The following is a 24898-nucleotide window of genomic DNA, read 5'->3' on the forward strand; positions in this document are numbered from 1 at the left end:
TGAGCCGCGAATCCAGGAGGACACCCAAGTTGCGAGCCCTATCCACGGGGGGTAACACCTCACCCCCCATCATTAAAGGTGGAATAGAATGATCCACTCGAGATGCCTGTACGCACAGCCACTCAGTCTTGGCAGGATTGAGTCGGAGCCTGTCCCTCCCCATCCAAACCCAAACCGCCTCCAGGCAATGGGACATCACGTCGAGGGCATCACTGAGTTGGTTTGGAGTGGAAAGAAAAAGTTGGGTATCATCAGCGTACTGATGATACCCCACCCCAAAACCACGAATGATCTCACCCAGCGGCTTCATATAGATATTGAACAGGAGGGGAGAGAGGACCGACCCCTGAGGAACTCCACAAACAAGAGACCTCGGGGCGGACCTCTGCCCTCCCGTCAACACCGACTGCGAACGGCCCAAGAGGTAGGAGAACCACCGTAAAACTGCCCCCCACTCTCAATCCCCTGAGACGTCACAGTAGGATACCATGGTCGATGGTATCAAAAGCTGCTGAGAGATCTAAGAGGACTAGGACAGAGGAACAACCCCTGTCCCGAGCCCACCAGAGATCATTCATCAGCGCGACCAATGCCGTCTCCGTGCTGTACCCGGGCCTGAAACCCGATTGTACGGGTCAAGATAATCGGTTTCCTCCAGGAACAGAGGAAGCTGATGCGCCACCACGCTCTCAACAACCTTCACTAGAAAGCGAAGGTTGGAGACTGGACAATAGTTATTCAAAATAGCTGGATCCAGGACAGGCTTCTTGAGAAGGGGTCTCACCACCGCTTCCTTCAAGGCGGCCTGAAAGACACCCTCACTCAAAGAAGCAGATATCACTGCCTGGAACCAGCCTCATGTCTCCTTCCGAGCTGAATAAACCAGCCAGGAAGGGCACGGGTCCAATAAACAGGTGGTAGAGCTCAGCCTCCCCATAATCCTGTCCACCTCCTCGGGAGTCACAGGATCAAACTCAGTCCAGATAATACTCTCAAGACCGCTCGATTCCTCCCCGTCAGACTCTGCCCAGTCAGAGTCCAAACCAGTCCGAATCTGAGCGATTTTGTCGGCCAGATGCTGGGTAAACTCCTCGGCCTGCCCCTGCAAGGGCTCCTCTCTCACCTCCTGGGAGAGGAGGGAACGAGTTACCCTAAACAGGGCGGCCGGGCGATTATCTGCGGACGCAATGAGGGCGGCGAAGTAATTAGACTTTGCCGTCCTCATCGCCGCGAGATAAGACCTAGAGAAAGATCTTATTCGCAATCGGTCAGATTCAGACCGGCTGGATCTCCAACAGCTCTCCAGACTCCGTCTCCGACGCTTCATCTCCCGTAGCTCCACAGAAAACCATGGAGCCCATCGGGATCTGCGCCGGATCAGGGGTCGCAAGGGTACAACCCGGTCAAGTGCCTCGGTGGCGGCCCTCTCCCAAGCCTCCACCAAGGCATCAGTTGGGCTGTGAGTGAGGGAGATAGGTATAGACACAAGCGCCATCTGGAACCGTTCAGGATCCATTAGGCGCCTGGGGTAGAGACACCTGGTCGGTTCTGCAGCCCAGCGGCGAGGGGTAGCGTATCAGAAGACCAGCCATAGGAGGTGATGATCGGACCATGACAGGGGGACAATATTTGGTGAGCCCCCTCCCAGATCATCAAACCACTGCCCAGATAGGAAAATCAGGTCGAGAGTGTGGCCCCCTCCATGGGTCGGGCCCTGAATTATCTGGGTCAGGTCCATGGCCATCATGGAGGCCATGAACTCCCGCACTAACTCTGACGACCCGCCCAGGGATGGAAGGTTGAAATCACCCAGAACCATAAGTCTGGGAAATTCAACCACCAGCCCTGAAAGGGTGTAGAGAAGCTCGGGCAGGGTTGTTGCAACACAGCTGGGCATCAGGTATGTCAGCAACAAACCCAACTGAACCCTAGAGCCAAACCTCAGGAGGAGCGACTCACTCCCGCCAATCTGTACGACAGTGGTCTCCCGCGGACATAAGGTCTCCCGTATAACCACCGCCACCCCCCCGCCCCTACCCTGAGCCCGTGGCTGGTGCAGCACGCAGAAACCTGGGGGGCAGAGCTCAGTCAGAGGGACACCTCCCTCTGAGCCCAACCAGGTTTCCGTAATGCGTGCCAGATCCGCGCGCTCCTCCTCGATCAAATCTCGGACAAGGGGAGCTTTGTTCACTACAGATCTGGCATTAAAATACACCAGCCTAAGCTCAGGGGCCCGATCTCCCTCACCCCCAGGTAAATGGGTAACAACCGGAGGGTCGGAGCACGCCACCGCTTGTAGACAGCGGGGGCGTGATCCCGGATGTTGATATGGCCCTCCGTGCAACCACCTGCTACCATTCCCAATCGTCGTGGGGATTTGAAACCCCACCCCACAACTGGAGGAACCAGCAATCCCTAACCCCAGGCTCGTCTCGCCGGGAACCAACTCCGGCCTGGACTGACAGCCGGTTGATAAAATAGAGAATATAGAGAATTAGATCTAAAGCCATTAGCTTGGAAACCATACATTATAGTCTAATTAAGAGCAGAGAAGTTGTCAAAATGTCTGTGTGCCGCATCCTTGGTCGTCTTTTCTTGACTTTTGCTAATTGATAAAAGTCTGTCCTTCAGATGGTGGCAAAGGTAGCATCTCCCAATTGATCAACACTCAGATCAGTACAAGCTGTTTTCATTTGAGTGATTTCATATTTTGTCAAAAAGCTCCAAGCCATTGAATAATTAGAGTGGAAGAAGGGCTTCAGATCTCACTTGGTGTCTTTCCATTTGATGGAACCAACCCGTATGCTCTTGAGGAAAAAAAACATGGCAATGACCTATTACAGAATGTTCAAATTTCTGTTGTTACCCTCCAATCTTGCCACTCCTTCCATCAGCATTGAGTGTGATCCAATCTGGGTTGCTTTCGGACTTGTGCTGAAGCCCATCCTTAGGGAACTTTTTTCTCACCATAATGTCAGACAGAATTCTGGTGTGAGAGAGGTGCCCTGAGGATGGGCTTCAGCACAAGTCTGAAAGCTCAGAAGACTAAACTTCTAGTCCCGGTGACGGATACATATCTTTGCCTTTATTCGTGAGGATTGAGCATGCTGATTTTTCTCAATTGGGACTTTGTTGGGTTTCCCATTGTGGTTATTATTTTGAGATTATTCTAGATTTGCTGATAATTCCTCTTGCATATATCTGGTATCATTTTGGCTACTAATAATGAGCATCCAGTGGGTCAGTGTATGCATGTGTGAACAGTCCTATCAATCATACAAAAGTGGGCAGCACAATCGCCAAAACAGCTTCATGAGTCTTCCAGGGGTATGGCAGCTTTAGCACTTGATGGTGAGGTGTTGCTGTATTGATGCTGACAAAATTCATGAAGGTCTCCTTTCAGAGACTTTAACAAGTACATCAGAAAAATTGTACTGAACTCATGCTTCGCTTTCCTCATCTTTTCCTCTTTTCTCATGAAATATTTCCAGGAGATTGCTTCCAAGAGAGTTTTATACAGATTAGTGCATTTGTATAATGATGAGAGACGCGGTGGCTCAGTGGGTTAGGACGCTGAGCTTGTCGATCAGAAGGTCGGCAGTGGCAGGTCAAATCCTGAGTGCCGCGTCAGAGTGAGCGCCTGTTACTCGTCCCAGCTTCTGCCAACCTAGCAGTTCGAAAGCACGTAAAAATACAAGTAGAAAAATAGGGACCACTACGGTGGGAAGGTAACAGCGTTCCGTGCGCCTTTGGCGTCTAGTCATGCCGGCCACATGACCACTGAGACGTCCTCGGACAAACACTGGCTCTTTGGCTTTGAAACGGAGATGAGCACCAGCCCCTCGAGTTGGAAACGACTAGCACGCACGTGCGGGGGAACCTTTACCTTTACCTTATAACAAGGAACTGGATTCCCTTTAGCTACAGTGTTTAGACTTACATTTTTAATTGATATACAAAATATTTGCTACTATTAAATTATATGACTGTGGCTATACCTTTAGCCTTAATGCTGAATATATAATTGACATGCATGTAATATTCACATCCTTTTACATTTTATATAATGTGCATTACTTGCTAAGGAAATAGGCTTTTTGTTAACTGCTTTCTTGAGAACTCCATAGCTAATGCACAAGGTTGTAAATTAATTTTAAGAGCTGTGGCAAATTCCATCGCTACACAATTATGCAAAATCAGTGGAGCTTGAGGCTGGGAATTATAACTTTTTAAGAATGTTGTTTTTAATTAAATGTTAAGAAATTGTTTTTTTCATCCTTAGTGTCTTGTTAATAAGGATTATTTGCTTTATAATATAACTATGTATAGGTTAAAACAGTGGGCTTGCCAACCGAAAGGTTGGCAGTTCGAGACACAAGTACTGAATGACGGGTTGAGCTCTTGTTCCTGTCCCAGCTCCTGCCAACCTAGTAGTTCAAAAGCATACAAATGCAAGTAGATAAATAGGTACCACTTCAATGGGGAAGGTAACAGCATTCTGTGCACCTTCGGCGCATAATCATGTTGGCCACATGACCATGGGAGCATCTTCTGACAATGCTGACTCCCTTAGTGAGGAAATGGAGATGAACACACCTCTAAAGTTGAACACAACTGGACAGGGACAACCTTTACCTTTATAGATTTTACAGTACAGGTATGCCCATAATACAATATAGGAATGTCCATAATAGAAGTTACGATGCAGCTGACAAATGTATTTTCCTCTTCTCTTCCCACAGCTATGCATGCCCAAAGGGCTGTCCTTCAGGACTCAGTCTGACCAGAGAGATCCCCAGTTCCATTCATTCATTATTACTCGAGAAGATGGATCCCGCACCTATGGATTTGTACTCACATTTTTTGAGGAGGTCACGAGCAAGCAGATCTGTGCAGCCATGCAAACGCTTTATCAGATGCACAACGCGGAGCAATGCAACAGCGTCTCTGCCTCATCTTCATGCAGCATGGACTCGCTGGCCAGTAGTCTAGATGAAGGAGATTCCACATCCCTGGCCAAAATGCAGCGCTGCAACTCATACGACATCAACAGGGACACGCTCTATGTTTCCAAGTGTATATGTGTCATTGCTCCCTTGCCTTTCATGCAAGCCTGCAAGAAATTCCTCATCCAACTTTACAAAGCGGTCACTTCTCAACAACCCCCACCTTTGCCTCTGGAAAGCTATATACATAACATTCTTTATGAAGTACCCCTTCCGCCCCCAGGAAGATCACTCAAATTCTATGGGGTTTATGAGCCTATAGTCTGCCAGAGACCAGGGCCAAACGAACTCCCTTTGTCTGATTATGCTCTCCGGGAAGCCTTTGAGCTGCTGGGCTTGGAGAACCTCATTCAAGTGTTTACATGTGTCTTGCTAGAAATGCAGATTCTTCTTTATTCTCAAGGTAAGTGGACTGCTCCTAATGTGACTGTGATTTTGACTTTTCTTGTCTTCCAAAATATTGACACCACCAGATATAATTTTGTGACAATGTGGCTTTTAACCCCAAGGGTGTTTTCCTAAAAAGGAAAATGTGTTCTGCTGTTTTGTTGGGTGGGGGAGGATGGGTCTATGGTTTCTAAAAGTTATCTCCTGTCTAGAAAAGAAGCAAATCTAGTAAGTAAATAAATACTGATGACTGGTGATAAATGTTGTCTCACTTTTATATACCTCTTCATAGTGTTTTACAGCCATCTCTAAGTGGTTTACAGAGTCAGCATATTTTCCCCAACAATCTGGGGTCCTCATTTTACCAACTTCGGAAGGGTGGAAGGCTGAGTCAACCTTGAGCCAGTCAGGATCAAACTCCAGGACTGTGGGCAGAATTTCTCTGCAGTACTGCATTCTAACCACTGCATCACCAGGGTTCTTTACTGTGCCATATAAGAAGACAGACAAACAGACAGGGAATCTGTCAACAGAATGATAAATGGATAAAAGGAAGGAAAGCTTGAACTGCCTACCATATGCCACCCATAAAGGTTTTTTGGCTAGGAAGAGATGTATGAATAAGATTTATTAATGATGGGTCGCTCCTGACTACAAAAGGTACAACTGCCCCTTCCCCCTGTGCAAGGTTGCAAAAAAAAAATTGAAATCATCTGACAGATTCTTTGAAAACTTACAATAACCTGCAGGCACAAGCTAAAGACAGGACATTGACACCGAAGGCAGTAACCATCTTCCAAGAAAGCTATAATTGTCCAGAAGATAGGAAAATGCTTATTAATTGATAAGATCAAGGATTTATGCTCCAATGTTTTTCTGGTTTTAATAGCTTTGTGGAGACACCCTACCTATTTTGAAAGCAATTATCCCTGATAGTGATTAGCTTCTTTAAAATAATTTTAAATGTGGAGGTTTTCTTATAACCAACAAAGAATGTAATGAAATTTGGTGGATGGAGAAGGAATAGATACATCAATCGTTTCAGAATAGTACTGTTTTGAGACTGATAATGCAGCTTCCAAGAGAGCAGTAATAAAATATAATTCCCACGAGATTGGGGTCAGAGAAGGATAAATTGAATTGTTAGTTCTGCATATACATAGAATGTAAGCGATTCCACAAATAATCTAAAGAAGAATATAGATTTTTCTAATCTTTTATTTTTTAAGCCTGTCAGCCCTCCAGCTAAACCAGACAGGAAACACTATCATAGGAGCTAATGCTACTTTATCATAAAGCTACAGTTGCAAGAAAAAGTATGTGAACCCTTTGGGATTACGTGGAGTTTTGCATGAATTGGCCATAAAATGTGCTCTAAACGTCATGTAAGTCACAACAATAGAAAAACACAGTCTGCTTAAAATAATACTACACAAACATTAGCTGTTAGAGCACATTTTATGGCCAATTCATGCAAAACTCCACGTAATCCCAAAGGGTTCACATACTTTTTCTTGCAACTGTACATGAACAAAAACTTGGAAGTCTGAAGGTGCAAATCATCTGCCTTTTAACAGCTTGGTCTGTTAGGGTGGGTCATAGCTAACTTTCTTCCTCTGACCCTTAAGCCACTGGGGGTTCCTCTCTCTCTTGTCTAATGGTTCTCTTCCTCGCACCCTTCAAGGTCATTCGCAGATAACATTACCAAGCCCTTCTCTGCCCAAGAGCATTTAATAAAGTTTGGAAGCACTTTGTAAAAATGTTGCGGGGGCGCGCGCGAAAGCCCTAATAAGCAGGCATATACATAGAATGAAGGCTATTGCTAAGCACATTGATTTGTGCTTCTTAGATTGTAAGCCACCCTGACTCTTCGGAGAAGGGCGGGATATAAATGGGACTAGACAATCACCTGTCTGAGATGCTATAGGTTCTCCTGCTTGAGCAAGAGGCTGGATTAGAACAGGGCTTTTCAACCTTTTCACCCATTGTACCGCTTTTAGGATATGGCAACATCCGAGTACCACCAGTCACCTAGCAAGGTGTCAAAAACTTGATGACCAAAAAAAAAAAAGGGAAAAAAGTGATGAAGTACAGGTATTTATTTATTTATTTATTATTTAATCCCATTTATATCCCACCCTTCTCCGAAGACTCAGGGCGGCTTACAATCTAAAGCACAATGTGCTTAGCAATAGTAGTAGGTAGGTAGTCCTCGACTTACAACAGTTTGCTTAGTGACTGTTCGAGGTTACAATGGCACTGAAAAAAGTGCCCCCCAAGCCACAGCCAAGCAAGACACCTGCCTGCCCACCAGGCGGCGCTCTCCTCCTGTCCAAGGTTTTCATAGTTGTGAGCATTTCTGTTGAGGTTTGGCAGCAGGGGTGGGGTGGGGGGTGTTTGTTTTTATTTCCCCCGTCTGTTGGGTGGTTTCAGCAGGTTTTGGTCACTTCACATGACCCTGGGACACTGTGCCAAGCATCTGAATGTAAATCATAAGACCCTGGAGATGCTGCAATATTCCAGCTGATCGGCGCTTCTTCTGGGCTCAGAAACACCAGGATCAGCTGGAGCCTGGCGCTGATCCTGGTGCTTCCACTAAGCCCTGACATCCCTGAAGAAGCGCTGATCCTAGCACTTTTCGCTGAGCACTGACAGCCCTGCAGCTTCAGCCTGGCTTGTGCGGTGCTGCCACCAGTTCAGGTCATTCCCCTCCCCGCTACCACTTTTCTAGGATGGTCGCGTACCACCTGCCAGGTGCCAATGTACCACAGGTGGTACCCGTACCACTGGTTGAAAAGCCCTGTCCTAGAAACCCTAGTCCACCAACCGTAGGCCAGTCTTTTTCAACCTTGACAACTTTAAGATATGCACACTTCAACTTTCAGAATTCTCTAGCCAGCCATGAGTTGAAGTCAATATATCGTAAAGCTGCTGAGAAACACTTGAGATGCATAAAACTGAGAAGGTTGATTTAGGATACTGTACTTGCTGGGGTGTATGTTTGGTGACTGACATAGGCTGACAAACTGGAGTGCAAATCCATTATATTTAATGGAGAACCATGGGAGAAATGCGTTTTTACACTAGCTCACACAGCGAGCAAGAAAGAATGAATGACACTCCTGTGTATTGTCAGTGAGAACATTACAAACTTTGGTTTCATTATTAATGCGCCTCAGATGGCTAAGATAATCAAAATAGCTTTCTTGTTTTTTTTGTAAAAGTTTATTTTGTCTGGCTTTTACTGTTCTTGGGAAGGATTAATTAGGTAGAATTAAAGAAAACTGTAGGTTTCCAGGGTCCCCTTTCCTTGCCATTTAAATTTGAATTCCTGCATGAATGCTCATCAAATGGGTTTTTTTTTCTATGCTGGAATCTTGGTAATGTACTCTGATGTAGAAAAGGCATAAACATGGAAAACATACAGTACTTGAGAAATAGAGTAGTTGTTTTTCCCCCCTCATTAATGTTTCCCCAGCAGAGAGATAATGGGAAATCATATAGCTAGTGATTTGTGATATTTACAGTACGTGCATCTCAGATTGAACTGATCTGTATTTTCTGAGGTCATACTTTAGAGACATTCACATCAAAATCAGTTGTTGAAATAATATTTAAATTATCTCTTTCTCAAGCACCCATTTTGAAGATTTTTGTTAAATATTCCACTAGTTTTATTTGGAACCAGACCCATAGACCATTATGTTAAAGGTCTGGTGCTTATCTTGTTGTTATTTGTCTTGTTTAGCACATCCATGTTTTATCCATGGGTTGTACTTGAGCTTAAACTGTGAGAATTGTGTGTTCATTCATCAAAAGGCACATTACTGCTGTAACTATTTAAGTTTCAGAAAGTGGTGCTGTTAATACCGGTGACTGCTGGTAGTTCTTTGAACTTCAATTTGCCACAATCAATTGGAATAAAACTCTGGCAAAATACTTGAGAAGAGAGTACTTTATGGAAATGTGTTTAAAATACATTCTAAGGATTAACCTCTGTAGTTAATTGTCATTCTGTCTTAAAGTGAATTTACGTGCTGTCTAAACATTTCATAGCTTGTTTTGAATGGCAGTTCTAGAGTTAATTTAATCCATTTTAAATAGGGAAGGAGTTAACCTATTGCACATTAAATCAAGTCAATAAATGCCTATTACAATGTGTATCCTGTGGATTTAAAAATTGCTTTGCAGTTGCCATCTGCTGGGCATTGAAATGTATGTGGGATATTGAAAGTAATGGGATTTTAAAGACAATTCTGTTTTGGGTTTCTTTGTTTAGACTATCAGCGTCTTATGACGGTTGCAGAAGGGATTACCACCCTGCTATTCCCATTCCAGTGGCAACATGTGTATGTCCCCATCCTTCCAGCCTCACTCTTACATTTCCTGGATGCTCCTGTACCTTACTTGATGGGCCTCCAGTCCAAAGAGGGAACAGATCGTTCTAAGCTGGAACTTCCTCAAGAGGTAAGTGTTGCTTGCAGCCCTTCATGGCTTGGGACCGGATTATCTGAAGGATCATATGACCCACATCCACTTGACCCATTAGAGCAGGAAAGCAAGGAAGGTTGCAGATCCCATCTCCTAAGGAGGTAAATCTGATAGGACCCAGAAGAAGGACCTTTTCCACGGTGGCTCCTTTTCTGTGGAGCCACAGAGATTAGTCCGGACCCCACTTTGACAAGGGACGCAGTGGCTCAGTAGGTTAGGACGCTGAGCTTGTCGATCAGAAGGTCATCAGTTTGGCAGGTTGAATCCCAAGTGCCGCGTAACAGAGTGAGCGCCTGTTACTCGTCCCAGCTTCTGCCAACCTAGCAGTTCAAAAGCACGTAAAAATGCAAGTAGAAAAATAGGGACCACTACGGTGGGAAGGTAACAGCGTTCTGTGCGCCTTTGGCGTCTAGTCATGCCGGCCACATGACCACGGAGACGTCCTCAGACAAGCGCTGGCTCTTCAGCTTTGAAATGGAGATGAGCACCGGCCCCTAGAGTTGGAAACGACTAGCACGCATGTGCAGGGGAACCTTTACCTTTATCTTTTTACCACTTTGACACAATTGTGTAAGGCCCGGAAGACTTCGTTCTGTCAATGGGCCTGGGGAACTCAGAGTGAAATGGAACCCATCAAGTGGCTCATTTGATTGGGTGCTGTCACCAGAGGGTGCGGGGTTATTGTTTTTTATTCTTTTGTACTGGGTTTTTACTATTAGTAACCCACCCTGAGTCCCTGAGAGTGAGTGGACAGCCATATAAATTTTTCAAATAAATAAATTAACAGCAGTATTTCCAGTGCAAAGTTTTGGTTCCCTGGGTGAAGACTTGTTGGGTGTTATGACTGTTTACATTGATGAGATGGAAATTCAAATATATCTTGTGAAAGCAGAACAGTCAAGTGTCAACATTTAGACTCAGGCACTGTAATTAAAATACGGTACCTCCTCACTTCACATCCCCAGGCAGACACACAAGAAGGTAAGTAAGAAAATTTATTGCTGGGAAATAAGAGGCCATATGTACAAAGACGCCTTAACAGTACCCTGTGGTCTTGTCCTCTATGTATTGTTAATCTTTAGGTTTATAATCCTGGGCCTCTTTAGCTACTGTTTTTCGAGCTTTGAAGGTTTCTGCCATCTGTCTGCTTATAAAACGATATTCTGGCATAACGATCAGGGATTCCCACTTCATCAGCTTCAATTCTTACACTAGGTCAATTCTTAGGCATGTGCTTTGGAAGGTGCAAGAAAATAAATGGAGCATGTTAAAGCAGATTTGACATTTCCTAGAATCATGGAGTTAGTTAACTAAGGAAAGCAGTTTTTTTGGTCTCCTAAAAAGATGCATCCATTTTAAGGTGTTAGAAAAAGGTGCTAAATATACAGATGAAACCCAGCATACTACACAACTCTAGTAAATATTTTATGCTACAATGAACTTGCTCCTCTTTGAGGGTTGGAGGAAAAGACAGAAGGACTTGCTGTATATTCAGATAAAGGTTTTAATGGAATCTGCATGAGTTTAGCATAGTTTACAATTCATTCTCCCCTTCTTTTTTTCCGCCATCTGCCAAGCTGAAAAAGAGGTCAAGAGATGCTTGCTTTTGATTAGTTTTTTTTAAAACCAGCATATGCAAATTCTGGTTCATTTTTCTTCTATGATTTTTTCTTGATCTTCCATTTCCGGTTTCTTTGGAAGAGACTGCCCAAGTTTGTTGGCTTGCAAATCACAATAAACAAATCATGGAATGTACTTCTGTGGTTTGTTTAACTGCACTATCAGCCAATTTAGGTTTTAGAAACAAATTGTGTCTGCTTGTAAATAAAGGGCTATAGAAAATAAATGTTTGGTTCTAGTATTTGCTCTGAACATGTGGAAGTTGGGTTAAGGATTACAGCCTCTGTCTTAAGGAATTATTTGGACTTTTATTTGCAAATCCTTGCAGTTATTGATTTTTGCAGGATCCAATCTGAGTCAGTCATTGGGATCAGAGTTAGTTTTCCAAGCATTTTGGACTCATGCTAGAACCCATCCTCAGGAACTTTCTTTCCTGCCCAGAATATTCTGGTCCTGGTGACCAAATCAGATTTGATCCTGCATTATTATGCTGGTACATGTCTATTTGCCTTCACTCGTTATTAATTTTTTGTTGAAGCTGTTTTTATACCAACTGAGATGCCATCTTCTCAAGTTAATATATATGAGGCACATCAGACTAAGAAACCAGTATCACAAATAAGGGAAAGAAACTGGAGACTACATTTAATAGTGGGCCTTTTAAAGCAACTTTCCAGTCTTTAATGTAGGAATGCCAGGGACCGTTAGTTGAATTCTACCTTCTTTTTCTTGCTTAAGACCAGATGCTACTTCAGGGGCTAAATATAAAAACACTTGTGCATTCTGGATAAAATTTTAACAGCTGGTCTTCAGACATTCTTTAGGTTGCTACTCAGCCCTCATATTGTTATGGGATGCTTTTAGAAGAGTTGATCTCTTCAGATTTTCTTCAGGTTCAAATCTCATTCCGCATTTTCAGAATATTAAGTAGGGTTTAACAAGCCTTTTAAATAAACTTTTGATAGATGGTAGTCTATTTGAACTGAAAGAGGAGAAAGAATCGCAATACTGCAGACAATTTGACTAGTGCATTTGCAAACGGATTGCCTTTCCCTAGCTAGCCAAAATAAGTATGTTAATCCTAGGGAAATCAATTCTACATATAGCCTATCAAAAATAACCTTGGAATGCTGGAGTTAGAATCTTTCAATACTTGATGATGTGTTTTAAAAGCATTTTTCAACATTTGAACATCCTGATTAATGAAATCATTTCGCCGGGACTTGAAAACCTGGTTCTTCGAGCTGTTTGGCCCAGACTGAGGGGTTTTAACTAATTTAATTTAATTGGGTTTTAGTTAACTTCAGGGACTGTAATTTAATCATAGTTTTTGTTTTAATTTTTGTATGCTATGTATTTTAATTCTCCCTGTAAACCGCCCTGAGTCCTATGGGAATAGGGCGGTATATAAATTTAAATAATAAATAAATAAATAAATAAATAAATAAATAATAAATGTTGGCCTTTAGTTCAAGCTATAATCCTTTCCCCTCTTATTAGAAGCATCTTCTCAAAAGTGGAGTTCTTTAGCATAACAATGAAACATCCGTTCAAAGGCTAAAAATAATCAGTTGTCTTTGCCTTTATAAATATGTAGGTTTTATGCTACCCTTTATCAGGTATGCTTCAGATTTAAATATGAGGGCTTGGCTTTTGGGGAAAATAAACTTGCTTCAACAGTCAGTTCACTTAAAACAGGCAGTGAGTCACAGTGAATTCAGCCTAAAACACAGGTGTCAAACTCGATTGCGTCACGTGATGTAGAATGATGTAGCATGACATTTTTTGCCTTTGGGGAGCTGGCGTGGGTGTGGCCTGTGCATGATGCATCCGGCCCGTGGGCTGCCAGTTTGACACCCCTGGCCTAAAAGAAATAGTCTTTTCCATAACTGGTTTTACTAAAGTTCTTAATATAGTTCACTCTTCAATCCCCAACAGAGATTTACCTTTCAGAGAATACATTCAAATATCATGGCGATAGTTGGCTTTATTGTGAAGCAACAACCTTAGGCAGGAAACTTTGGATTTTACTAGCAAAAAGCAAAGATTTCCTTTATATCGTACTTACAAACTGTACTTACAAACATGACCAAAGGGTATTGGGCTAAATTGAGTCTGTCAGCAGAATAGCCCACCATTGGTTCCAGTGAATTTAAAAAAGCTTGAAACTATTTTAATTTTACATGTCCCCCAAGGATTTTCTAATAAATGTCGTCCTTCCTGTGTTCCAGGTATTTTTGCTAATTTGGGAGTAATTTAATTATGGTTTAACTTTCTGCTTTTCCTGCAGAAGGAGAGTGCTTGCTTTATTTTTTAAATGCCCTTTCAGTTTGTATCCCAAATTGGCAAGTACATAATACAAAATAAATAAATACGTAAATACATAATCACTATAAAAAAACAGTGATGAGAACAAAAGTAAAAAACAAGAGCAGGCACAGATCTTACCTTAGTTTGCAGGAACAGAAAAGGTAAAACTCCTATAGATATTGAAATGTGGGGCAATTCTTCCAATTTTGTGGGTGATTAAGATATACAAGCAAAGGAGATTTGCCGTGGATAGTAGTCTGATCACTCACATACTACACTCATAAATGGCAGTGAGTCAGAATGTGATCTTCTGGTTTATTTAGAAATGAGAACTGTTGGTCCTGGGGCACTTGTGGGTTACTCAGTGTCACATGTGAACCAGAGACTTTGACTTGTTCTTGGCTTCTGATACCAGCTTGTTTAGAGAACTACAAGCCAGATTAGTTGTACATCTTAAGTGAATCGTGGTGAATAACAGGTTTATTTAGCTGCTTCATGCATAATGACTTGACATGCTATTTATCCTTGAAAAGCTAACATTAGAATACTGGATTTACAATACTTGATAACTGATATCTTCAGAGCCATACACTAATGTCTGAACTTAGCATACATATACTGAAAGGTATTCCTTTTGTTCGTTTTTGAAATGATCCTCTAAGATAAACGTATGTTGAATGTTGAATTTATTAATAGTATTTGCTTATCTGAACAAGAAGAGGATTTCATTCTGAATCCTTCTATCTACATATTCTTTTCTCAGTGCAAACCTATAAGAAATAAATGTCCTCTGTTACAAAAATGGTTTGTTCTTCTTTTCCAGGCCAACCTCTGTTTTGTAGATATTGACAATCACTTCATTGAGTTACCAGAAGAGCTTCCTCAATTTCCCAATAAGCTGAATTTCATCCAGGAAATTTCAGAAATTCTCCTTCAGTTTGGGATTCCTCTTGAGGGTCGTCATCATTGTAGCGAGAGTGCAGCTAAGTTAAAAAATCTTGTCCTTTATGACTTGGCCAACGACAAAAAGAACGGGAATGTGCCCAGCAACACCATCAACATGTATGAGTTCCTCAAAGGCAACGAGACAATCGCCCGTCTCCATGCTTTGGCAAAGAGGACAGGAGTGGCAGTAGACAAAATGGCTATCACTGCTTCTTTGGCAGAAAAAGGAACAGATGTTAAACTCCACTGTGACGAACAGGAACTGAAGGACTACAAGCTGAATGTCCAGCTCCGGGAGGTTTTTGCCAACCGCTTCACCCAGATGTTTTCCGATTATGAGGCTTTTGTCATTCAAGCAGCACAAGACAGGGAATCCTGGCTAACCAACAGGGAACAGATGCAAAATTTTGACAAAGTAAAAGAAGCCAAATGCTTTTTCTTCTTAAGCCAGAGGTGGGGAATGATAGTGCCTTTATGACTTGTGGACTTCAACTGCCAGAATTCCTGAGCCAAGCATGAATTCTGGGAGTTGAAGTCCACAAGTCATAAAAGGACCATCGTTCCCCACCCCTGTTCTAAGCTAATTTAGCCTTTTATCTTTAGGATGCCCAAAGTTCACTGTTATCTCATATAATGCTATATTCAGACTTCCTCGAATTAAAAAGGGTTTCTAAGTGAGGTTGATACAGACCTTTGCCTTAAGATTTTTATTACGGATGTAGTACAGGTAGTCCTCGACTTACAACTTTTCATTTAACAATAGTTCAAAGTTACAACAGCATCAAAAACAGTGACCTTGCCCTGTTCTTGCATCCATAACTGTTGCAGCAGCCCCATAGTCATGGGATCAAAGTTTGGGTGCTTGGCAACTAGGATGTATTTATGATGACTACAATGTCCTGGAGTCATGTGAACACCATTTACATTTAGAACCTTCCCAGCCAGTTTCTGACAAGCACAGCCAATAGGGATTCACTTAATGACCACACAATTCATTTAACCATTCAAGTAATTCTCTTAACTGTGGCAAAAAGGTTGTAAAATTAGGCGTGATCCTCTCAACAACTGCCTTGCTTAACAGTAGGAATTCTGCTTCTAATTGTGGTCGTGGGCTACCTTTGTTGGTGTTGGATATATGGATCAGATCATCCAAATAATGTGACTTTGTCTAACCTAATTTCATGTTCTTAGTTAGTTTGCAAAAAGGTGAGAGGAACTACATTGGTAAAGAAATTCAATCACTTTTCTCTAAACCAAAGCTAATATTGGTTTTTCTCCCTTTGGAAATATAGCATTAACATAAGACTGTTGTTCCTGGTTCCTTCCCCCTTTTAAAAAAAATATTCCTGAGTGGAAAGGCCAGTAGGATTTGCAAAGAGGTATAATTCTACCTATTTGCAGAAAATATTTTTATAGTTTTCTTGTGATCTGGTTAAGGCCCTCTTTTGTTGAGGTGTTTATCTCTGGGTATTTAGCTACTAAGAAAGGAGCTGTTTCTACCTGTGTACAGGTAGTCCTTGACTTACAACCACAATTGATGTTGCTAAGTGAGAAATTTGTCGTATGTGTCACACCCCATTTTATGACTTTTCTTGCCACTTTCGTTAAGTGAATCACAGCAATTGCTAAATTAGTAACACAGTTGTTAAGTGAATCTGGCTTCCCCATTGACTTCCTCAGAAAATCGCAAAAGGTGGTCGCATGATCCCAGGATGCTGCAACAGTCATAAGTGTGAAAAATGGTCATAAGTCTTTTTTCAGTGCTGTTGTAACTGAACGGTCACTAAACAAATTGTTGTAAGTGGAGGACTACCTGTACTGCCTGTGTTTGTGTTCAGAGTGACAATAAGAACAAGTTCACGTGCTCTTACCCAACTGTTTTTTGAGTGAGCTGAGTGGAGCATGCTTTCCCCATTATAATCACTCTCCTTACAGCCCACCAAATAATAATATGATTGATGTGAACATAATTCAGAAGGGAAATAACATGGGGAGATATCTCCTGGGCCTCATTTTCTTCCCTGAACTTTTTATGTGTTCCCCATTCCAGCTAATTGGTGCTGTGAAGAGTTAAAGCAGATACAGTGGTACCTTGATACTCAACTGCTTTGAAACTGATCGAATCTGGCACTCAACACATTTTGATGTGAAAATTTTATCCTGGTAATCATCATCGTTTGTTTGGTACTCGTCATTTGTTTAGTACTTAACGCACAAGCTGGAACTTGTCATTGTCGGCTGCCTTGTGACTCACTACATTATTTCTTATGGGAAAAAATTGTTTGGTACTCATAATTTTTGGTACTCAACATGCCTCCCAGAACCAATGAACAATGAGTACCGAGGTACCGCTGTGCTGATTGGTGGATTTCTCAGCTGTTACCTGCACAATGAAATCCAGACTCTGCTGATTTTTCCCTATTGCAATTGTCTTTGGTTATTGAACCTTGCATATGAGCAAATAATGAAATGACACAAGTACATTAACTAATATAACTAGTTATGTTCCATTTTGATTCCTCTCTTCCACTCTAGGCTTCATTTCTCTCAGATCAACCGGAGCCTTACCTTCCTTTCCTCTCCCACTTCATTGAAACTCAAATGTTTGCAACATTCATTGACAATAAAATTATGTCTCAATGGGAAGAAAAAGATCCATTTCTACGAGTGTTTGACTCTCGAATTGAAAAAATGAGACTCTATAATGTCAGGATTCCCTCATTAAGAACATCAACATACCAGAAATGCACCACATTAAAAGAAGCAGGTATTGGTAGATTTTCTATGTTAAATGATTTTTTTTAATAACAAAGGGGGAAAAATAGCCCTGTTGCTTTTTGAAATTGTTTGAGTAAAGATAGCAGGATTTTCAGTAGTAATTTATGAATAGTAAATTTTGGGGAGAATTTTGTCCATCTCTGTAAAAGTATATTTAAGTCTCAGTGAATCTAAGAAAGCTCTGATGTCTGAGTTGGGACTTGTTTATTTTAACATACTTTCTGTTCATTCCTTTGTAAAGTTTTCTAATGGGGATTCTGCTTTCAATAAAAGTTACTGCAACAAGTTTAAATCCAAAAGATCTAAAAATAGACAGCATAAATTCAACTTCAACTTTATTCTGCACAGGAGTTGCTGTTTATCTCCTAGGGCTGCAAAAGTGGATGGCTAGTGTAGTTAGTACCAAATTTGGTGCCCAATTTGGGGAGAGTTTGGGGAGATTAAGGAGAGAACTGAATATCTTAAATCATTCAAGTTGAGATGGTATCTTTTTAATCCAGGGATGGGAAAATCCCTGGTTTGCGGCTCTAAGGGATTAAATGAATTGCTCCCAGAAGCTAACCATCAGTGATTACTGGTTCCACTTAGCAACAGTGGTTAATCAATGGCACATTGCAGCGTTTCTCAACCTCAGAAACGTAAAGATGTATAGTCTTTAATTTAATTTAATTTAATTTAATTTATTGAGATTTCTATACCGCCCTTCTCCCAAAGGGACTCAGGGCGGTTCACAGGGCATAAATATAAATGACAATACAAAAATTAAAAGACAATTAAATCAATGCCCAAGTTAAAACAAGAATAATAAAACAAGCCTATAAAAACCCATATACCCCCATCAGGCCAGACCCGCTAGTTCAAATAAATGGGTCTTCAACCCGCGACGGAAGGATCGGAGGTCTGATGCCGTCCGGAGCTCAACCGGCAGCTGGTTCCATAAAGCTGGAAGAGGTATTGACTGGCTGGGAAATTCTGGGAGATGAAGTCCTCACTTTTGCACACTGCTGAGGTTGAGAAACAATAGCTACTGTATTTTACACCATGTGGAAGCTTCCAAGTATCTTTCAAAGACACACAATCAAAAAGCACATAACAACTATTGATAAACTGTGGCTTTTCCAAAATTATGAATCACATCAGAGTGTCAAATCTTTTCTACAGCTCAGAGCTATTGTGCATTGAGACAGGAATTTGTAGCAAAGATCTCAAAATGCATGATGTAGCTGAATTTTCACAAACTTTGGAAATCACAGTTTGAGATCTGATACGAGCTCTATAAAATTTCATGCAACATTTCAGAAATTCCACTTTAAATTAATTTTGGAGCACTCCACTGTATACATTTAGGAATACAATCATCATCTAGTTTATCCATGATTCACATAATCAAACCTCTTAGTGAAACCAATGGGTTATGGGAGACTTCCTGCAGGAGACAATTATTCTAATTAAATAGTACCTCAATAATTGATGGCCAAGGACAGTGGGCATACAGGTTGGAGACTGAAAAGAGATTTGAAATTTGATAATTTTCTAGCAACCTCAGCTTGGAAAAGGTTGCACTTAAATAATTGGCTTTGAAATTATTTTCCCTTACACGTAGTCTTAATCTAAGGGGGTGACAGAATTGAGGTGACATCAAACAGTAGCTCTAATTAGCCAAAGCTTTTTTTAATACAGTAACAGTATGAATATTGAGGAAAGATGTTGAATTTCTCTCTGTTGTGTAACTTCTAAAGTTATCTAAAGGAACTCTGTTGGAGGTGACCTACAATTTTCTCTTTCATTCCCCCAACAATCTTTAGCCCAGCTTTTTATTTCTGTCTACAACTCCAGTGATTTGTCAGGAATGAAGAAATTCCCTGTACTTTACTTATTGCTACTTAAGTCTTTCAAAAATTTGGAATAAGGGCATCAATTAGTGGGTTATTTTTTGCCTCCTCAGAATGCAATGACAAAATAATATCTAGATGGGAAAAATGCAGAAGTATATGTGACATAGGTAGGATTTCTCTGTTTAAAAAATCCTAAGCATTTTCATACAATTTTTGTCTATTGCTTTCAGCTCAGGCAATTGAACAACGGCTGATAAAGATGGATCACACTGCAATTCATCCACATTTGCTTGATATGAAGATAGGTCAAGGCAAATACGAGCAAGGTTTCTTCCCCAAACTTCAATCAGATGTGTTGGCAACCGGGCCTATCAATAACAAGTAGGCATTATAAAGCATTTAATAATCATAGTTTGTGTGTAGCAGTGTAATGATATATGCTATTTCTTTTGTTTAATGGAAATATGGGTAGTCTGATCGTTCCCCCAAGCTCTTCCACCTGGCGCTTTCTAAATACTGGATGTATAAGTCCCAAAATTCCCAACTGTAATTACAGTTACAATGTATCTTGCAGCGGTTTTAGGAAGACTCTCTAATGTACTTATGTTGGTTCCTTGAAGAATATCCAGAAATGACAATGAGAGCAGCCTCTCCCCTTATATAGATCATAATAAGTACCATAACTTATGTACTGCCCTTATGTAGATCAGTATAGAAGCTTATATTACAAGTCTTTCTCCACTGGTCATTATATTGCTAGTGGAACATCGCATGTTAACACATAGATTTTTCCAAGTTCAAGCCAATGTTAAAATTTTAAACTTCCATTCTTATTCTTACATTCCTCAGTCGAATTAAAAAAGCAATTTAATTAAGCAGGAGCTCACATTTTCATTTAGTTTTTTCCCCCCTCAATTTATTTCTAACTGCTAGTTAACTTGAAGTAATCAGAAATGATTGCTGCAAAATCGAAATGATTAAATAAGGTTGCTAATACGCTAATCTCAGCTAATTATCTTGTAATCCTTTGTAATTACTTATAAAAAAACTTAAGTATTGCATGTAGTGCAAGTTGGAAGCTATCAGGAAGTATGTATGAGATCAGATAACCATTGTGATTTATATTTTTCATGTTTTTTTTAAAAAAAAAACCCACAAAAGCGGTTAAGCACCCCCGTAAATGGAAATACTTCTCTGAGTGAAAAAAACAAGCATTTTTCTGGGATAGGGTTGGTCTAGACAACCTTTGAAATGCTTTTAACTCTGTGGTTCCATTGCTTAATATTTTCTTATTTCCTTCATTTTTTTTGGTCTGGTTCATACTGTGCCTTTCTGTGTAAATTCCCTTCCTGAGATGTGAGTTTTGTGAACAAAAAACATGTGCTTTGTATGAAATGAGCAGGTGTGACATTTGTTGCAGTTTGTTCTCAGTGCTTCTTTTCTATTAAATAATTGTAGCCGGTGGGTGAGTCGCAGTGCTACTGCCCAGCGGAGGAAAGATCGTATTCGACAACATTCAGAACACATTGGCCTGGACAATGAGTTAAGGGAGGTAAGTGCTGAAGTTAAGAATTGATAAAGTCATGGGTTTCTATAAGACTCGGTAATTTGTAGTTATATAATATTTTCCAACTGCTTTGATGACTTGATAACATGCAAGGAAAAACTATCCATTCAGGATTTTTTGTATGTATTTGATTGTCTATGCCTTCAAGTCTGTTCTTGATTTCTGGCAACTCCCTAGACCAGGGGTCGGCAACCTCGGCTCTTTTATGACTCGTGGACTTCAACTCCCAGAATTCCTGAGCCAGCATAGCTGGCTCAGGAATTCTGGGAGTTGAAGTCCACGAGTCATAAAAGAGCCGAGGTTGCCGAGCCCTGCCCCAGACAAACGTCTGCAGTTTTCTTGGCAAGCTTTTTCAGAAGCGGTTTGCCATTGCTGTCTTCCTAGGGTTGAGAGAAAATGGCTAGCCCAAGGTTACCTAGATGGCTTCAGGCAGGACTAGAACTCATCATCTCCCAGTTTCTAGCCTCTTGCCCAAATTACTGCATCAAATTGGCTCTTGATTCATAACCAGTGCAAACTGCAAAATAGATGGATAATTGTGCAATTTTTTAAAAAAATATATTGGAAGGAAAAATCATTATGCTAAATTGATTAACAAAATCTGGAAAGTTTGGGTTGTTCTGGGGTTTCAATAGAAGAAAATCCAATGGGATCTCTGACTGTTTTTATGGGATGAACGATACAAGGCTGATGCCCCTTGCCTCTCACCTCAGCAGTTCCCAGCACAATATGCCCTGCTGAGTGGCTATATGCAGGGGTAAAGCAACCTTGGCTCTTTTATGACTCGTGGACTTCAACTCCCAGAATTCCTGAGCCAACCATGCTGAGGGGAAAGGAAGAGGTTTCCAAGCTGAGCCATGCTGGCTTAGGAATTCTGGGAGTTGAAATCCACAAGTCATAAAAGAGCCAAGGTTGCCTACCCCTGGGCTAAAGAGTAGTTTTACTCTGGCTTCGAGAAGGAGGCAGGAGAAGAGAAATGGTTGCTCAGCCCTGAGCAAATAAATGGCTAAGAAAGAAGCTCAGAAGAGCCCCATGTTGATCTTGCTGTGGGTAAAATGGGGCAGTAAAAGTTTTGAACAGGCTTTCAAGATTCTGTTATGATACCTGCAGCAATAGGGTAACTTTCCTGGAATTCTTGTGCTGTCCATTTCTTGATTTTTCCTACCTTGAAGAGCTGGGACCATCTTCATTCTCCCACCATCTCCTTCCTCTGTGCCTTTTCCCCGCTCTGACCCTCAGTCCCTGTTGCCACCAGAGACTGCTGCAGGCCTATCTCTGACATTGTATATGCCCTTCCCTTCTTTTCTTGTCCTGCCCTGGGCCTCCTTGGCTGCTACCAGCATTGCAATGTGTCATGTCCCACTAATTTACTCTCTGTTCTCTTCCATCCTATGTCTTCCCATAGCCCAGGGGTAGGCAACCTTGGCTCTTTTATGACTTGTGGACTTCAACTCCCAGAATTCCTGAGTTGAAGTCCATGAGTCATAAAAGAGCCGAGGTTGCCTACACCTGCCATAGCCACTATTGGTGTCCTTGGCTCTCTTATCTCCCCTCAGAATTACTTCTGCTCAGAACAATTGAGTTTCATCCCCTATTGCTACAAAATAGTCCCATTTCATCCCGTGGATGGACTAGAACTCTCCAAATACGTCTTTCAGTTTAGCTATAGCTTGTTCAAAACCAACTTTCCCCCTGTATGGATAAGTCCAAACGCAGAACATTTAATGTGTCCCTTTGCGTTTTAAACCAGAAAAATTCCAAAAATGTTGACAACATTATCCAAAAATAATCTTCAATACCTTTTTTAAAAAAAAATATCAAATTCAGTAGGGAATATTTTGAGGCTGAAGTAGTCATAATGCAATTTGGTTGCACATTCTGAATGTGCTTCTCGCTAGTTTTCATAGGAAACTTAAGTTAAACTAAATGAATAAATAAATGTCATGTTATTTAAAGTAAGCTTATATCGGTTAACCAGTACAAGTTATTTAATCTTGTTATTTACAAGGTCATATAATAGAAAATGATCTGCCTATAGCTGAATTTATAACCGGGAGATACATTCTTTCTTTAAAAAAAAAAGAATCTGTCTAGGTTTTTTTTTATTTGTCATTTTCTGGCTTTCTGTAAAAAAAAACCAATTAAAGCACAATCTTTTCAAGCCATTGTTCATTGTTCTTTTAGGTGGAATGAGCTTAAAAAAACATGGCTTTGTGTTGATGTAAACTTATTCCATGCTTTATTTATTCATTCATATCTGTGCTGTATTTACTCCCTGCCTTTCCTTTGGGATGTTTTCCCTTGACTCACGTGCATGCGTATTTCATCATTTTCTTTTTCTCTGTCTGCTGTTCTGCCTTGGTTTCTGTTTGCCTCCTCCAAGCCATCAGAGGAGTTCTTGATTCTCCAGAACTCGATGGCATTCTGGGAGTGGGATCAGGGCCTGCCCCCTCCTTTACGGCCACCTAAAAAATCATTCTCTGAATGTTGCCTGGTACGTGCTGTTCTTTAATTTTTTCCTCCCCCCAAGAGCTGCTTCCTTAATCACGCTAGCCACTGCTGTTTTATCTGGTAGACCATCATTCACTCCTCTGTGGTCATTGAAAGTGTGGTTCTAATTGGGCAAGTTGTCCCCACAGCGCCTGGGGGGGGGATGTCCATGCATTACAGTAGGACATCTCAGGAAACCATCAGATTCATCTTCATGGGCTGGTGAAAAATGAAAACATAGATTTCAGTAGTGTAGTTATATGACTTTAGGCTCTAGTCTCACTAGGAAACCCTTTAGATACCTATGTTTTTTATTTTTTATTTTAATTCCATTTATATCCTGCCCTTCTCCGAAGACTCAGGGCGGCTTACAAGCTTAGCAGTAGCCTTCATTCTATGTATATGCCTGCTTATTAGGGCTTTCACACACACCCCAAGCGGCATTATTACAAAGTCAGCTTAATTGCCCCCAACAATCTGGGTCCTCATTTTACCTACCTCGGAAGGATGGAAGGCTGAGTCAACCTTGAGCCTGGTGGGAGGCGAACCTGCACTAATTGCAGGCAGCTATGTGTCTTACTTGGGAATATGCAAATGATTGTATATTTGAGAGACTGCATCTTTTGAGGATATCTACCTGTCCTGCTCTATTGGATAGGTTGGACTCGCTCTAGGTCACTCCATTCAGTGTCATCTGGCAGGACTAGAAAGTGGAGCCTCTTCCATAGCTTGAGTTATGGAGAGTCCCGACCTGTCTTGCCTTCTGAAGGGACATTAAGGTTATGGATCCAATCTGGGTCAGTCACTGGGACCAGAGGTTTAATCTTCCGAGCTTTTGGACTCATACTGGAGCCCATCCTCATTATGGTCATGTTTTTTCCCCCTCAAGCATTGGGGTGTGATGGGAAGTGAGCTGAGTCTTTTTTATTTTTTTTAAGAGTACCATTATAGTGCCGATGGTAGGCTAGTATGGTATGTTTTAATCTTGGTGCTTTTCTTTATTTGTGCATTTGTTACTTGCCTAGGGTTGTTTTACATAATATAGATGGCATGCATTTTTTTCAGATAAAAACATGGCATATTTTTCATAGTGAAAATAAAACGGGCGTTTTAAACTGTGAGCCTGGCCAGACTAGTTTTCCATAGACACACTCTGTTGCTCTCTCATGCACGCACATCTGCACAGACACACGAGTCTGTGTCATACTGATGAGCTCCAGCATGTTCTTAATTACCCTGATTATAATATCAGCTCTTTTTTGTTGTTGACTTCTCACCTGCTTCTATTGCAGCATCCTTGGTGATTATTTGATGGGCTTTGGGCCCCCAGAATTGGACAGTTGCATGTTCTCCAAAATCTATTCCTAGCTGCCTCACTAGCTAGAAATATTTTTACCTCTAAATTTAATTAGATGTAGCCTGTAAAAGAGTCCATAAAGATAATATCACTGGGTGTTTACTCTCAATTA

General features: G+C 41.3%; 1 protein-coding gene across 3 annotated transcripts in view; it reads left to right on the top strand.

Moving 5' to 3' along the window:
• The window catches only part of DENND5B (DENN domain containing 5B), a 138158-nt gene that overhangs the window by 71050 nt on the left and 42210 nt on the right, over nucleotides 1–24898 (top strand). For 2 of the 3 annotated variants that reach the window (XM_083365147.1, XM_083365148.1), the window contains 6 exons: nucleotides 4743–5409; nucleotides 9673–9860; nucleotides 14638–15174; nucleotides 17295–17526; nucleotides 19603–19753; nucleotides 20831–20924. In XM_083365147.1, the coding sequence (XP_083221273.1) occupies nucleotides 4743–5409; nucleotides 9673–9860; nucleotides 14638–15174; nucleotides 17295–17526; nucleotides 19603–19753; nucleotides 20831–20924 (1869 nt within the window). Of the gene's footprint in view, nucleotides 1–4742; nucleotides 5410–9672; nucleotides 9861–14637; nucleotides 15175–17294; nucleotides 17527–19602; nucleotides 19754–20830; nucleotides 20925–23322; nucleotides 23434–24898 lie in introns of all 3 variants that reach the window. The other variant, XM_083365149.1, reaches the window with a different exon arrangement.

The sequence above is a fragment of the Vipera ursinii genome (assembly GCF_947247035.1).
Source record: "Vipera ursinii genome assembly, chromosome: 6".
Lineage (NCBI taxonomy): Eukaryota > Metazoa > Chordata > Lepidosauria > Squamata > Viperidae > Vipera > Vipera ursinii.